The sequence below is a fragment of the Triturus cristatus genome, chromosome 4_1, assembly GCF_964204655.1.
Source record: "Triturus cristatus chromosome 4_1, aTriCri1.1, whole genome shotgun sequence".
In the NCBI taxonomy this organism is placed as follows: Eukaryota; Metazoa; Chordata; class Amphibia; order Caudata; family Salamandridae; genus Triturus; species Triturus cristatus.
In genome coordinates this window covers 728155357-728172828 of record NC_140585.1, presented here as the reverse complement: position 1 = coordinate 728172828, position 17472 = coordinate 728155357, and the positions used below count along the sequence as shown (strand labels likewise).

The window sequence follows — 17472 nt, the reverse complement described above, 5'->3', positions numbered from 1 at the left end:
ACTTAACTCAGGGACAGGACAGCACCGATATCAGAGACTCATCAGGGCGGCGACCCGGGCTGCCAGTCCATGAAGGGCACCGGGAGAGCTGCAGTCAGCGGTGGCACATGGGGGAGCTGACGTAAGCGTGCCGCGCCGGACAGGAGATGTGTACACGTATGGTGCGAGCAGGAGTTGTGCTAACGCTGCGAGCCGTACGCGTGCACATCTCCTGTCTTCCACACATGTGCACATGTCCTGTCCCCTTCGCCCACCAAACCGACAACAATAGGTCTCGCCAAGGCGAGCAGCGCATGCACTGCATCGCTAGGCGAGACCTAAAAAAACAGGGGTGCTGAACTGGGGTACTGATGCGGGATCAGCAGGGAGAAGGGGTGCGTGTGCAGACGGGAAGGAAGTCAGTAGGGCTGCTTTTCCCTTTAATGCGTTGAACAGAAACCTCCCAAACAAGCAGGGAGAGTGAGTTAAAGGTAACCGCTACTTGCCTGCCAAAGTTGGTGTATTTTCATTCAGCAATCTGAGTCCTTCTCTCAATTTCATAAGGCAAAGAGTTCCTTAAAGCAAAATGCATTTTTAGGGCCCAGACACCCAAATAACATTCTCTAATGCACGGCACATTTGGCAAAAAACTAGTACTTGTTGAACTAACTTTTGTTGGGGAACTTTGGTTACATAACCCAAAGCTAAACGCTTCCCAAAAGGTAAATTTCTCGGAAAGTGGAGGAACATATTCCGATCAGTCTGTTAAAGGATGTATTGTGAAAATGCGCTGAGAATGGAACTTTTCTTTCAGCATTACTCTTTGTAGGCGATTGTTGCCATTTCCGTCACATTAGTAACAAAACTCTTGTCTGCCACTGTCAGAAATAAGGGAGTCGTTAAATGTTTTTAGGTCTCGCCTGACCCAGCGCATGTGCGCGGGCGTCACGCTTTACCGTGATTACTTTCACTTTCGCGGCCGCGCGGCCGCTTTGATGTCTGATCGCGAGACCGCACGCCCACTTTGATGTTCTCCGTGAGGCTTCAATAGATTGCAGCAGTTAAAACAAGCATTGGCATAGCCAATAGGTCTCGCTTTTGGGACCTTATAAGTGTTTAGTTATGCAACTGTTGCATGGCTAAACACTTATAAGGTCCCAAAGGCGAGACCTATTGGCTATGCCAATGCTTGTTTTATTTTCCTTCAGCGCTTACTGGCCTAGACTGTTCCTGGAACCAGATGAATGCAATGCACAGTATTTTCATGTGGTCACTGCAGTCCACAAGATTACTCGTTTGAATGAGGGTCATTTAAGCTTGAATTATTCCTTCCAGAAGAACATCCAACGGCAGCCCCTAAAGGATGTTTCATGACCAAAACAGGTCACCCATTTGTATACAAATTGGGAAGAATATGTTTTGATATGTGCTTACAATATAGCTCTTTATTAATTTTCCATGAAAAACAACAAGGATCATGCCTGATACACACGTAGTACAAGTAAAACTAAAGGAGGGCCTGTACATGACATGTTTGCGTAAATTGCTATTCATCGTTTAGCGTACCACATAGGATGACAAAATACACAGTGAGCATTGTAGCCACATTATGAACAAACAAGAACAAATGTGACAACCCCCTAGATCAGGCCAAGCCCATAAAACACATGGGTATATTCGTCATGGACGTCCGCACACTACTTGAAAGAGGAGAATCAGATGCCCTGATCCTTATAGACCTCTCTGCAGCCTTCAATACTGTTTGCTACCACACACTCAATGGCCGACTACACCAAGGACGACGCGCTCAGATGGATGGCATAGTTCCTCACGGGGCACATTCAGATTGTCCACTTCCCTCCCTCCCTCCCTCCACCTCTTAGCCTAAGCGCACCATCTGTGTCGTGCCTCAAAGTTAAACCCTCAGCGTGACCCTCTTCGACAACTACATGACGCCGCTAGCAGACAGTCAGAATCCACGAAATCAACATCATCACCTGCGCTGACGAAACCCAGCTTGTCCTCTCGCTCTCAGCAGACGCCACCACGACGAAAGCTAACTTTCACAACTGCATAAGCGTTGCAGCGTGGATGAAGGACAACTGCCAGAAGCTCAACATGGACAAGACTGAAGCGCTGATATTCGGCAGACACACTGCTCTCTGAATGACTCCCGGTGGCCATAAGAACTCGGCCCGGCACCCACGCCGACAGACCATCCCCCAACCTTGGCTTCATCCTGGACAGTGGACTCTCCATGAAACAGCAGATCAACAGTCTCCTCTGCCTGCTTCCTCACACCCTACATGGCCCACAAAATCTTCAAGTGTCAACCCATCAACACTAGGAAAACAGTAACGCAGGCCCTCATCACCAGCAGACTCAACTATGGGAATGCACTCTATGCAGGAACCACCAACGAACACATGTGAAGACTCCAGATGATCCAGAAATCAGCAGCCAGACTGATCCTCAACCTGCCAAAAAGGACCCACATCATTCAGCACCCGAGAAACCTCCACTGGCTCCCCATCCAGAAGAGATGCCATTTCAAGCTCCTGACACGCCTACAAAGCCCTCAACGACCAAGGACCTGCATACATGAAGCACTGCCTGAATGTCCACCTAACACCCAAAAACCTCGGCCAAACTCACCTAGACACCACGTATTTGTCGCTGCCGCACCGGAGGGCGTTCCTTCTCCCACCTCGCTGCCAAAGGCTGGAACGCTCTTCCCTCCACCTCTGAACCGCCGTAGCTCTGAAAAACTTCAGAAAGGGGCTCAAGACCTGGCTTTTTGACTGAACGCCCACAGCACAGCGCCTGGATACCCTCACGGGTAATAGGCTGTGCATTACAAAAACTGACTGATCCCATTCATCCATACAACGTCCCACTGGACACCAGGTACTATATTAACAACCGTTCTAGGCCTCCTAAAGTCACCGGGGACTACTAATGGGGTCCACCAACCTATGATTATCTGCAACGCTATAGAGTATTACTGGGCAGTGTCCTTCCACCTGTATGCTGGGTGGATGTTCATCAGACTTTAATAGGTATGTCGTGGCATTGCTGCATCTTCTCTCAAACTATTACCTTCTAGTTGGGGTTTTTCAATTTACAAGTCATGCTCTGTACAAATAAACTCTGTTTAACAATCGTAATTTCAAATATCTCAACAAAGGAAGTAACATTTGATGACTGATTGCGTCCATTTCATATAAGCTGTTTCCTACATAAATTGTCTCCAGCTTTGCAGATAGGCACAGTTCTCCTATCAATTCAAGCTTTGTTAAGTGTCTCTAATTCAGATGATCCATTAGCACACAATGTAGCCGAGCAGTGGAAGACCTGTGATGCCCAAGCCATAGAAACGGGTACTGTATGCGTTATGGCGTGTCTGCTTAGAGCTTTTTCTTTTTTTATTTATATGGCATTTATATGGCAGGTTATTGCTCACGTTTCTCCCCATAATGTTTTAACCAGTGTGCTTGACTGAGGTTTGCTGTAAACGCTAACAAAAATGGTCTAAGGCACTCTTAAAATTAATGTAACATCTATCCCTTGTACAACTGTAATCATTCCCGCCTAGCTTTAAATTGTAAGTTGCGGTTAAGGATGGATCCTCTGTGTTTGCATTCAAGATGGTTAAAGTTTAAACAATATACGAATCAGACAACTGTTTATTGTGGTAGATCATGCGTCTCCAATTACACATGTATTAGCACTACACACAGAAACCACCTCTTGGTAGTATTTGGTCTCTGGCAAACTTGTTGTCACATTTCTCCATACATTCATTTAGAAATGAGCAGAGAGGGTCACAGGAGAGCTTGTAAGCAATGGCCTTATCATTTAAGACTTGGGAGTTAGACAGCAGGGCAGTTTTAAAAGCCATTTGGGAAAGTTGTGTGCGCTATGCGGTCCTTCAATTGCAGCACTGCCCTTGAGGTACTTACATTCCTCTCCAAAGAGTTTTAAGCCAACAGCAGTGCTGTCGGGGACCTACTTTCCCTAACAAGTCTTTTCAAATAAAAACAAAATGTTAACCCTTCAGGACCTACATCATACAAATGCTCACTACCTCCCACTGCACAGAGGCCAAGAAATGGCTGTATGTCCGCCCACCCAATCAGGATAGGTGGACATGTATCCATTTATTTACTGTCCATCACCACCTGGCGAGAGGGAGAGTAAAATGTTAATGCTCCCATGGTGTAGGGAGCACTTTATTTTTATTTTCAAAAAGAAAATCCTGTTTCGGGATTTTGTTTTGGAAAAGAAAAAGAAAAAAAAAAACATTTTGGTGCAGGGCTGCATGCACCGAACATCGCAATGCATTGGCAGGAATTGCCGTAACAGCGGGCAGTTCCTGCCAATGCATTATAAAGGATTGCCTTCTTGGCAGTTATTTATAAATTTGGCAGATGGTCCCTTTGCCATGGGGATGGAGTAATTTACTCTGTTCCCCTGGTGTAACGACGTTCCCTTTGCCAAATAATAAATCAGGCACATAGTCATTTAGAAATGATGTTGCTCACAGTTATCCATGTGTGCACCCGTTGGGTCACTGCTTCCTTATAGTTCGTGTTATCAATTATCCTGGCTAACATCACGAAAGATAATCCTGAACAAGGTCCTGGGAGAATCAGCAAGGCTCGCACACCACTCCTCTAATCTGCTAATGTCTCTGCTGTTTTGTGATCAGGAATGTAGCATACATTTAAATCGAATCATTTCCAACCCATGTTTGTGTCTATTCGGATGGAGTGAACAAAGTTTAACTTAAGTGCCCACACTGCACCCTGAGATCCCAAAACTAATGGGGCCTTACCTGCACAATTTTACTCCACTTTAAGCAAGGAAGCAGCAGTTGTGTACGATTCTAACCAGCATGCCATGATAGAAATGAGCAATTCCATGTTCCAGTGCTTAGTCTCAAACCCCAAAAAGATTATCCTTCTAATGGTGGGAGGGTGACAGGCCGGGGAAGGCAATAAAAGATGTCTGGTTTCGAAGAAATAATGTCACGATTTTTGAGGTTGGATTTTGGGTCTGTCTATAGTTTGTTCAAATGTAACATGATCTTTGCATTTTAAGTGGAAAATCTAATTGTACTGCTTCTTCAATAACTAATTTTTTTTATATACAATTGTGCCACTTAGGATATCCTCCAAGGCAAACAGTGCAGAAAAAGGTGTAATTTGGGCACACTGGGTGGGTTAGATATTCGGTTGTGTCAAGCACCATTGTTTAACAGATATTCAACTCGATCAAGTTCACTCTTTGGTCTTCTGTTGTGGCCCTGCAGTCCGTGGCAAGAGGTGGTTGTGGCAGTGCATGCAGTGCCTGATTGCTCTACACTGGTGCCCTTACTTTTCAGGGCATGGCTATGAATAGCTCCGTGCTGAGCAACTATGGAATGCCTGTTATGGGACTTTCTATAGCGCTGTATCCGACATCACAAGTTAAGAAACACTATTGCAAGAAATGGAAAACCAATTCTCTGGGTGGAATCCTACAAATAAGGCAGTGGGTTGTGGGAGAAGATTAAGAGGAGTATTTCCAGTAAGAGGGGGTAAATTATTGAGGTGCGGATTAACTGCCAATTTGCTTATGGTCTGCTTGTACAATGTATTGTTTTTACAGTCCCTAGCCCAAAGGGAATGAACACTCGGAAACAATGCAGAAAAGTAACTCTGGTTTACTTTAATTCTTGAAAAGGGCCAGATGTTAACAGTGGCAGACACCTTATGCAGTATACATCTGTGTTCACCCAGCAAGTCTCAGAATATAAATACTGGTATGATAGCGGAGAAGTTTCGAGCACTTACTTCAAAAATCTATGTGTATTCTGCCGGGCAAAGGAAAACTTCTCAGTTTGTGGGGTTTTTGCAAGAGAACTGGATCTAACTTGCAGGTCAAAGTAGTGTATCTTGGAAAGATTTAGCAATTAGTTAAGTTGTATTGTGTAAAGACCCTAATGCAATTCGTTGGCCACTAGTATATTTATGCAAAGCTCTCACAGGTTAGGGAGGCTTTTCATACCCTTCCACCTGAGACAGAGCTGGGAGCAATTGCAACCCTGGCCCTGGTAAAGGGCTTGGGTGTAGAAATAATCCGCACAGTCCTCGCCAACTGATAGGCTGGAGAGGATAATCGATCCTCGCCTTAAACTTTCGCCTGCCTTGCCCAACAGATTGTATTTTGAGGGGAGTGTCCTATGGGCCAAGCTCTCTCCCCAGCCTTGCTCTAGAGTGAGAAAGAAGTAATTTTCCCATGCAAGCCCAACATCTTTTAAGTATGCACCAGCCTTTTTTAAAGACCTGGGGAGGGTTTCCCCAGTTTCTTCAATCCCCACTACACCTACAATTTCCTTCTCAACTTTGTCCTAGGGCGGGGACGGGGCATGATGCAGATGGACTAGCATGCAGGCTGCTCTGCTCTCAGCCAGCCAACATTATTGCCGAAATCCTTCAGCAGTGTTGGACCCTCCACCCCGCTCAACATGAGTGCTCTGCCTGGGAGATTGAGAAGGCTACAGACAAGCACAAGTAAAGCCAAGAACGTCTTACTTTAGTACCTAGTCACCCATGCATACTCATGGCACTCAATTATAAATGTCAGCTGGGAACTGATCGCCTTTTGTAGAGCTTGTTCATGTCTGTAGGTATTTTTTTTTTTTAATAACATTTTATTCATGTCTGTACGTATGGCAGAGGGCAGGGGAGATCCTTTGACAATAATGCTTCCCTCCGTGAGGTCATCCATGGGGCCCATCCAAATTTAGATTACTAACCACCAACAAAACGCTGAAAAAGGCAAACAATACCAGGGCTCAATTTATTCAGAAGGAGCTATTTTTAGAGACTACTCATCCTTTTTGGCAAGCTGAAAATCCTCAACTTTAGTCACAGAACAAAAAGTAAATTTAGATAGATAAACTGACTTTTGACCTCTGCCTCTAAAAGCAGAACAAATGTGACAAGATAACAAGATTTAAAGGCATCTTTATTGCTCACAAAGTGAAAGAGCAATACAAATGCATTTGAATCTTATCTTGTCTCATTTGCTGGCTTTCAGAGACAGAGCTCAAAAGTCAGTTTGTCTTCGACATGTATTTCTCTTTCTGTGACTGAAGTTAGAGGATTTTGTAAAATGAACTGTGTGACAATTGAACTGTGCAAAGCATGTTAAATGAAAGGCTGCAAGATGTCAGGCTTTTTTTCTAACAACACTGAAATAGCTATGTGAACTGTTCAAACACTTCAAACATATTTCACTAGTGAAGACCCATTTTTACGTCTCGGCTGAGACAGCGCTTTAGCGCTGCTCTGGCGAGACTTATAGTAAGCGAGTTTTGGAAGTGCAAACAGTGGCTTTTCAGGCCTCCAAATACAGTGCATGTGTGCCAGGGCACGCGCACCATTTGGCAGCCTGAAAAGCACTTGCTTTGATGTCCTCAGTGAGCCGCGCGGCCACTGAGGACATCAAAGTGCACACCATTTGCCACCCCCTTCTTTTCCTTTGATCCCTATCTTTCCCTTTCTCAATCTCACCCTCTCCCTGCCTTTTACAACTGCGGCCCGCACCACTGTGCCCGCCCCCACTCCCCCCTCGTCAGCTTCAGTGCGCTCTTGTTTGGGCTTACACTCTCCATGCCCTCTGGCTCCTTCGTGCTGCTTTACCCTTCCCTCTGCTTGTTACTCTGCCTGCTCTGTGTTGCGCTCCCCTCCGACTATGTTTGTCTTTGTTACTTTCAAAACGCATGCTAGGCTTGGCTTCGTGTTAAATTATTTAATTAGGTTTGTTGCATGGTTCAAGCACAGTCACAGGTCCTCTGTCGTAGGACTCAAATAAAAAAGGCTATTTTTTCAGAATGTGTCATTCTTTATGTGTTTGTGATCGAAATAATAAAATTCACCTTCTTAAAATACAAAATCCATACGTTCTTTATGTGTTGCAGAACAGCAGTTTAAATTCTGAATATACAGAATCCTTTTTGCTATATGAAATAAAAAAATACCGTGGGAACATATTTGTGTGGCTGATAATCACATTTCAGAAAACATTTAGTCAGGTTGAATCTGACCTTCCATCAGACTCAGCCTCGGGAATGAGGCTTCTCTCACGCAACATGGCGTTTGCTGTTCATAAACGATGCGAACGTTTCAGGCTCTGGCGAAAGCCCTGCAAGGGGGCAGATGGCGTATTTAGCATGAGACGGAGCTGCTTCCATAAATTATGATCCGTACACATGTCTGGCGATGGCTGAGGGCCTTTCGCGCGCATCCAGCCTTGAAGCCGCTCGATTCCTGGGTGTGGATAACAGACAGCCTCGCCAGAAGCCCGTGGGATGCAGTTACTCGAGTCCGTGCTGGCAGCCGTGCTCGGAGCAGGACTAAACTCAATCTACAGCGCGTGGTCTGGAGGATTATAAAAACCTCTCCTCCTTCCTTGCAGAAGTGCCACTAAATGGTTACAGATGAGGCGCTAGATGGGAGGGAGGATGCTTACTGGAGTACCCTTAGTTCCTTTCACTTCTTGTGAAAACCGAAATCTTCAGGCCAAATACATGTTAACAAAGTTGTAATTGGTCTGCTGCTCCCAGAGGCTTGTGACAAGGAAATTGTACCTACGTGCAGAAAACGACACATGCTGCCAGCCTGCTTAAGCCTAACATGGTTTCCAGAGAGAATGTTTGCATTCCAGCTGCAAAATGTTCACGTACATTGACACGACAAGAACTTTGATAAATCAGTCTTTTGTGTTCTGGCCTAAAATCACTCACCAACCTCATGTTTTTTTTTAAAACAAAATAATTCTTGCATATATGCTTACAGTGGATTTAGGTCAGCTTTTGCACAATTTGCTTCAGGTCTGTACATCATACAAATTGGAGCACAGGCAGTGTCGGTTTGGGATCACAATTAGGCCCGGGCACTCCCAAAAGAGCGGCCCAATCCCATATCGTCCCTTTAATGGGCCACTATGTTATTAGTCTCATTAGGCTCATTGTTGAAGAAATGTTTGTTAATTTAAGCATTTTAAAGCTTATAGAGCCATAACATTGATGAAAAGTAAAAGCTGAAGGGTGAAAACAATGTCCCAAGGGACAAACACCTGATCTGGCTTGGGTTACCACCTGGCCGTCTTCTTACCAGCTTGACCGGTATTTTAATGTCCTGGCTGGTACAAAGATTAGCATTGAAGCTGACATAATGTTTATATTTATCAAGTATATTTTTTTATATTTTTGTTCACTTAAAAAAACCTTGTTTTTCTTTTTAAAGGTTTCCCTTCCATTGTGACTAAGTCAAGTATGGAGGTATAATTGCACTTTCAGACGCTTTCCTACGTTTCTATTTTGTGCTTGTAGGGCTAAGGTATACTATACTGTCCCACTTACACCAGAGCCCTTAGAAATGCAAGGAAGCCCCTTAAAGGTATAGTCTTTTTTATGAAAAAAAGACTCTAGATATTCACATAATTTTCATGAACCATCCGCCTGACACTCCCTGGGTTAACACCTACTGGACATGCTTTATGATTATTGAATTTTTATAATCATGTGGTAAATTCTGCAGTCATAAGTCATAGCTCTACCCCTACATTTTTTTATTTGTGCATGCCGATGTTGGAATAGCATACACAGATGTCATTTTTCTCAAACAAAGTTGAAACTTGCCAGAGAAACAGTTTTGTGAATTTGGCTTTGAATGTGTTGCGAGCCATTCCATGTGCTCCTGAAGCATGCTGTATAGTATTAAGTTGTGATTGCATTTATATAGCACTTTCAACCCCTAATGTGACTATTTATGTAGTGCAAACTACAAGCAACTATGATGTAGCATTTTAGAAAATGTACTTTTGTTTCCTGAAAATATACCCCAAGTACAGTTTATCTGAGTAGGAACCACAGATACAAAAGGTAGAAATCGCTTACAACAAACATACAGAACACTGTCTGTATGTCATACTAGGATCCAAAACACACAACCAAGGGTAGAGACCGGGGGTCATGAAGGCTTTTCACGGTGCTATATCTTTCACTGCTGTCAGCTCATTTTTAGGTCCCACAAATAGACAGCTTTCAGCTGTTTGTCTGCATAACCCCTTTTGTGGACCATGGCAAAAACCTTACAGTGGGTTTAGAGTTTGCCCATTGCTTACCATTGGTTGGCTTTGCTGTCACTCTCATTTGCTTACTTCTCTTTAGATGACCTACTGTCCTGATCTTCTATTTGTCCCTCCCCTGGAAATTAGCCTCTTTACCATCCTTTTGATTGGAATAGTTGAACCATTCCACTGTTCACATTAGGGGAGTTGCATTTTTATTGAGAACTCTCTGAGTGCATGTCGTTTCTTGCTCTCTCCCTCATGTTTTGTTGTCACTCAAACACCTGCCCCACCTGATGTGCTACCTAATCACCCCTCCTCTCTCCTCCACGTCCATTGCTTCCCAATACCTCATACCCTTGTCATACTTTCTTAAGTCTCCGTTTCATTAAAAGCCATCCCTGGAACGACGTGAAAATATATTTGCTATTAGCCATTTTCAAGTCTTCTCTACATTCGGGAAACAATACAATCTCCTAACTATTTTAGCACTTTTCACACCAGAGTTAAATTTAAAAACATTATTGTACAGTTTTATTCCATTTTTGTGATACAGCTTCAAAATGATTTCTTAAAATATAGAGCTATAACAATTTTTTATATACCCACCTAATGTTAAGAGGTTGCCCCCTACGGTTGTATGACAGACCCCGCATGCATTTCCCTCGCATGACTTTACACCGCAGTCAGTACCCATAAAAGTGTGAGCAGTTGGCATTGCTAATAATAATGCAACACTAGCTATTGGCATTTTAAATGATAATGGCATTTATTTATGTGTTTGTTTTATAAAATAGATAAAAAAGGCATTGTCATGAACAATGCCAATAGCTTAAACTTTTGTAAATGCGAGACCTATTGCATTGCAAATGCTTGTTGTAATTATGTGGTGAAAAAAAGATTTGTAAAGGATCAAAACAAATTATAACATTTAACTTGGAGATGTGTAAATTTTAAATATTTTTACTGAAACCCAATTTCCAATCATTGTTTATGACCTATGTTGGTGGGAAGGTTTTGTGGCAATTTCAAGACAAAATAGGCCATCTTAAAATGACAGTGGACTACCACATTATGCTTTGGTAATATATTTATGAAAAGTGAGTTTTTTAAACATGAACTGGGAATTATTACTGCTCCTGCCCAGATGACAATGTTATTAGTGAACTAAGAGGCCAGCCAGGGATCATGTGTACCCTCCATATGGGCTTGATTCTTGTTATACATGGAGCAAACATTTAGTCTAGTAAATAAAAAGTTTCTTGTACAGCAGAAATAGTGAACTTGCATATTTGAAGGTGCTCTCTTATGTGATAATAATGAAAAAGGCGGCTCTATAAGACAACATATTTGCCTAGGATCACACTATTTGAGACAAGTTAACGGGTAAAGTACATTACAGTTAGTTCAAGTAGATTATTAAAGTTACTAGACCTGCATTTCGAGCCCCGAATTGCCAACTGACATTCATAAATGGGTAGACTGTCGAAAGCCAGAGACCCAAGACAAAAGCCTAGTAACCAAGGTTGACCAAGTGCATACAGGGGTAATTAGCACTCCTGGGTTTCACAAGTGATAGTGCAAGTATCTCTTATACCCTCTCAACAATAAAGGGAAAATATTGGGATAGTGCTAGGTCTTTAAAACTCGCATATTGGATCCCATGCTCCACTACCTCAATAAGTTCTCCCTATTAAAACAGGGAGTCCAGTTACAACTAGTATAATCTCTGGCTAGTGAGGCAGGTTGATGATGAAGCATGACACCCAAGGTGGTGAGTGAGGCCTAGCCATATATTAGTGTATGAATCACTGGTGCTTACATGTAGGGAAACATACAGGGCACTGAGATTCCCACCTTTGTCGAGAAATAAACAGGCCACCATGCCTGTGTGGAAATCACCATAGTTTTAGAGAGGTATGCTGCACATTAGACCTTTAAGTGGACCAGGTCTCTGGGTTGCAGACCCAAATCTCCTAGTTGCACTTGCTATAAAATCGTTGTTTTAGGCTAGTGCGTGGTCATGAATGATCAGATCAATGATCATCTTCTGAACAGCTGCAGTGCCTGGCTGCCTGCCCTCTGTTACCGAGAACTGCAGTCACGCAGTCTGTCTCGGTTAGTGCTCTTCCATTTCTGGTGCATTGCACCAGTTTTAAGATCGTCTTACACTGCAGTCAGTCTCGGTTAGTGCTCTTCCATTTCTGGTGCATTGCACCAGTTTTAAGATCGTCTTACAGTTTCTCGTTGCTCAAATAGGTGTAATTTCTGATATTTATAGGTTTTCTTTATGGTCATTGCTTGTTTTTTGCTCGCGAGAAAGTGTCACTGTGGTAATGGGGTCAGTAGAATGTTAGCAATAGTAGAATTAGAATGTATTCGTTATTCTATATTCTATGTACTTAAGCTAGGGTTTAGAATGTTGGTGTTCAATGATGCTTCACTAGATTTCTGTGTGAACAAGTCCTCCAAGCTGTACGAGGTTGCTCAAATAAAGAATACTATACCTTTTGTGGTAGAGTTACTCCAGATTTTGGCGATAAATTGAGCAACCTCACGGACCAATGGATTTAAATTGTGCAGTTTTGATTACTTCAGAGTGTCACACGGATGACTAAGAACTTGTATGCAAACAGAAATCACAAAAGGAGATCCCCTATATTGTAAAAATAGGGACGAGGGAAAGTATTTAAAAAGTAAAACAGGTCCCTAACCAAAAAGTAACACTCATTGCTGCAGAAATCACGTACTATTTAGTGAAACTAAGGGGTTACATTAATCAAGTTATATTGTCACAGTACGTTACTAGTTCAAAAAGCACTATTCACATATGAGTCCTTAATACAAACAGCTATATGTAAAATGTTTCAGATATCAGACACACAATTTTGTTCATATAAGATACAAATTCGAATTGTATTCATAGTTGTGGATTAAAATCAATATACATTTTAAAATTACAATCAGAAACAATCCATTCTTTCTGTGCAGATGATTACAATTAAAAATCAAATGACTACCATTAATATATATTAAAAACAAGAAAACTACAAAAAGTCGACGCGGCGTTTCAGTGCAGTAAGATCTACCACCTTCTTCAGGAAGTTTAATTGTCCAAATTCTTTTACAAATTTATAGAAACTTTTTCAGAGCAGATGTGCAATTTGCTTAAGAACAAAAATAAGTTGGTCTGTTTAGTGTTCCCTGCTTCGGAAACTTTTGTAACCACAGATGCAAGTGGGAAAGGTTTAGGAAGGGTGCTCACACAGAACAGTATTAATGAGGGAGAAGATGTAATTGTATTTGCATCGAGATCTTGGACACCTACAGAGGAGAAGTACTCTGTTATTGAAAGAGAGACATTAGCTTGCGTTTGGGCACTGGAACATTTTCGCAATTTGCTAAGAGAGAAGGAAAAAACTGTGAGAACGAATTGAAAACATTGGTTTGGATAGAGTAAAAGTTTATGACTCTGTAGATGAAAGTCCGTTTGGTATCAAGAGGGGTTGCGTGCCACATTCTAAAGCGAATCCAGGATGGATGAAAAGAGGAAAAAAAATATCATGGGATTCTGTAGAAATTAGGAGCAATCTATTAGCATCCCAGGAGAAGAATAGAGTGTATTTTAATGACAAACATGGTGTACGGAATGTGGATCTAGCAGTAGGTCAATGTGTACGTGTTAAGTCGTTCAAGAAAGTTGCTAAAGGTTATTCTAGGTTCAGCAGTCCTACTGGAGTTGTGAAAGTTATGAGAAATACTGTGGAATTTGAGTATGGTAGGATGGTAGTATCTGTCACGTGAGTAGATTGGTAAAAGTTAAAGGCAATAGGGAGAGTAGGGACGTTTCTAACAACAGAAATTTTAGTAGTAACAAGTATTGGTGGATTAATACGGTTCCAGGTGCAGCTCTGCCAAGTATCACGCATCAGGCGTGAAGCTAACACATTTCAGTGCTGGTGTCCGCCTCACCACACTAAATGCATTAATCACGCATAATTAGGGACCCCCCACCACCCGCCCCCAGGCATGCTGTAACAAGGAGCGGTAACAACGAGCTCACTGTGATATGGAAAGTGTGCATGTGGCTGACTGTGTCAGGAACTTACGGTGAACTGGAGCGCAGCGCAGTCTAGTGAACAATATTTTATAGCACACACAAGACGTCTTTTGCAGCTCATCATGATTGTTTTTATCAAGGCGTGCTTCACTACTGCATGCAGGGTAATTGGCCTCCTTAGACTGTAAGGCAGAGGCCAGGTGGGAGGCAGGTTAGATTTTCTTCCGGCCTCCCCTGCTGCGTGTCTCAGCAGCTGTAGTGAATATGACCCCCGGCAGTCAGTGGAGTGTAACATCTGACCTGATCACGTGACATCTTGTGGAAGGCCCCCAAACACTTCGATCACTCGCGCCTGTAAAAGACCAGTAAAGAGTTATGCCGTCACGGGGGCCCGCCCTTCAAAGTGGCGCAATGAGGATTGTGCCGACCGTTGTGTAGTACATCAGGCTCACAGGAGGTGGTCCGTAGGAGGATTTACTGCTGCTGAGGTGGACGACACAGAACGGGTCAAGAGAGAAACCTTTTAACTTTGCTGTGTCTCTCCTAACCCGAAGAAATTATTTCGATTTTACAGTAAGCTCTTTTATTTAGGGGGGCGAAAAAAATCGGTGCTGTGGAGGTCTCTCTGGCTGGCACAGATGGCAGCCGGGTGAATAACACGCAAAAATTATGTATGTGCCACTACCGGCTAGTCAGGTAGTATAAAGCACTTCTAAGCGAAACCAGATGCTGCTTGGCAGGCTCCAGCGACGTCTGTTCAGGCACACTCTAACTGCCGCCAAACCTGCTGTTGGAACTTGTGCCCCCTTGCCCAGCCAACTGAAGTTCAGTATGGAGCATATACTCCCCAGCGCCTGTTTACAAGCAGCAGTCAGGTGAGTCATTCATGCATTCTCGGTCTACAGACTCTGTACTGTCAAGTTGATCTCTGCAGCATTTGATTAATACTAGATCGCAATGTCAGTTAGTGCACACCATTCATTTCAGACAAAGCCTAGCAGTTTATTTCTTCACACACAGGACGAATTTTATTTATGTTGTAACTGCGATAAATTGTCAGGCAATCCCCTGCGCAGAATAGCTGTAACCAGAGAGGAACAGAAGTTTGTCCTTCTTGGCTTAGTAGTGGCTAGTTACTTTATATTATAGTGCTACGAGGACCCAGCCTGCGACTGTAGGTACATGAATTTTCACATTGTTTTAAAAATGTATTACACACAGTATATGCTAGCCTACCACAAGATTTGCAAACATCGTTCATTATAAAGCAAGTGTAAACTTTCATTTCAGGGGTTTTGCTCCAGTTGCAAGATATTATTAGAACTTCTTGTGGGTAAGTTCTGATATTTATCTCTTTCCGTGCACCTCATTACATGGTTTTTACTCATCAGAAAGTGTCACTCTAAATGTCACACAGCAGTTAAATGTCATTCACAAGTCCACTAATACCTTCCATTTCTAGTGCTTCGCAGCAGTTTTAAAATCTTCTTAGACTTGCTCGTGGTTCAAATGGGTGTAATTTCTAATAGATAGATACGTTTCCCTCGTCTTCATTGCTGGATTTTCCTCGCGAAAAAGTGTCACTCACAGTCGGTGAAATGTCACTCACAATTACACAAAAATTATGAAAATGTCACACATAGCAATCTGAAACCTTGGCAGCTATGCAGATGGAAACGTTGTAGAAATCGAAAGTGGTGTTACAAGAAAAGGAACAGGTTTGTGAGAATGAGGTGGAAAATTAATGTAGGGAGACAGTGGAGAGTGATATGGAAAATGTTGACTGGCAGAAAGAGTTCTAAATGTAGAAGAACTGCTTTTGGTAGGAATTAAAGGAAACCTTAGAATTTGGAAGATTAGTACTAGTGTATAGCGCCTTTGGTTTTTTTCTGGGGGGGGGGGGGGATTTGTAGTAACGGACTAAGGAGAATGTTAGCAATAGTGTAATTAAAATGTATAATGTATTCTATCTACTTGAGCTAGGGTTGAGAATGTTGGTATTGGAGAGAGAGAGAGTGTGAGTACACAAAAAGTCCTCCAGGCTGTACGAGGTTGCTCAAATAAAGAATGCTTCAATGTATACCTTTTGTTGTGGAGTTACTACAGACACTACAGCAGACTCGCGCACACCAGCCTAATTTTTTCTCGCATTTAGACAACTTTACTTTCGCCGCCCAACTGTACAACTCTGTTGGCACAACAGTGCGCAAGCCCCATCCTGCACCAAACGAAACACCCCACTGCGATCAATACCAGGGCAAATAAAAGACACCTTCAGGATTCAGAGCTCCGACCTATGACCACTTCCTCCCCTTTTATCTGAGTCCTGTTTTTCCGCCATATTGCATTGGGATGAGATAAATGTAGATTTCAGCCCCAAACCCCTCTCCTCCTTCTGTTTACTGACCTCCCATAAGCAGCAGCAGCTGCCCAGAACTCTTTCCTTGCAATGCTAAGACTGAGCTAACCCCTACACCCCCACAACAATTCCACTCCGTGCCTCACCTTGGTGACACCGCGGGCCAGCCCTGCCATCTTGCCTCAATACAGATCACCGGCTCCTCTGACTCTTCTGTGATCTCGCGCAGAAGTGGAAACCCGGCTCTACAACTTCCGCTCAACGTCGTCACTGAATTCCTCGTGTAATGCCGGGAAATAGAGTTCTCCGGGCAGTTTGCCGTACCTCATAAACTAAGTTGAACTTACGACACTACGAGAGGCAATTTGCAGTTTATGCTGGGCAGAAGAACGGTTAACCAAAACAGGAAATCAGGGGGTACCGATTCAAACAGATGTTCCGTCGCTTTCAGGCTGTGAAAAGAGTCAAAAGACTGTGCCACCGCAACACGGACCAGGCACGGGAGTTTAACCCATGAGAAGCCCAGCCAGAGGACGATAGAGGCTGGTACAGGTACTGCGCACTATGTAACTTCATTTGGGAGCTCCCCGCGGCAGATTTACCCGTGGTCGTGAAACGTGTTAGTTGGTTATAGAGCCAGTGGTCGAACTGGGCGGAGCGGCAGGGCACGGCGTGCCCCTACGTTTTTAATTAAATAGAATGATTTCCCCCATCTTATTTATTTTGACAAATCGCCGCAGAAATAGCTAAGGCCTAAAGGTAACGCTCAACCGTCACTGCCTATTCGGGGGCCCTGCGGGTGGTCAGAGAAGGAAAAGGACTCTATCTTTTCCTTCCTGCTCGGAGAAGACCAGGGCAGTGTCCACTTCTCCTTCTTTGCCGCTGTCAGCTGCCCCCTCAAACCTTTCATTATTTACATTCCAGAAGTTTCTTGCATGCTATTATACTAGTG

At 43.3% G+C, this 17472-nt stretch overlaps 1 protein-coding gene across 2 annotated transcripts in view; it reads right to left on the bottom strand.

The window, feature by feature from the left end:
* MRPL42 (mitochondrial ribosomal protein L42) overlaps positions 1–16866 on the bottom strand; it is a 171403-nt gene extending 154537 nt beyond the window's left edge. For both annotated transcript variants that reach the window (XM_085653197.1, XM_085653198.1), the window contains exon 1: positions 16667–16866. In XM_085653197.1, the coding sequence (XP_085509323.1) occupies positions 16667–16696 (30 nt within the window). In that variant the 5' untranslated portion in view covers positions 16697–16866. The remainder of the gene's footprint in view (positions 1–16666) is intronic.
* Positions 16867–17472: the final 606 nt, after the last annotated feature.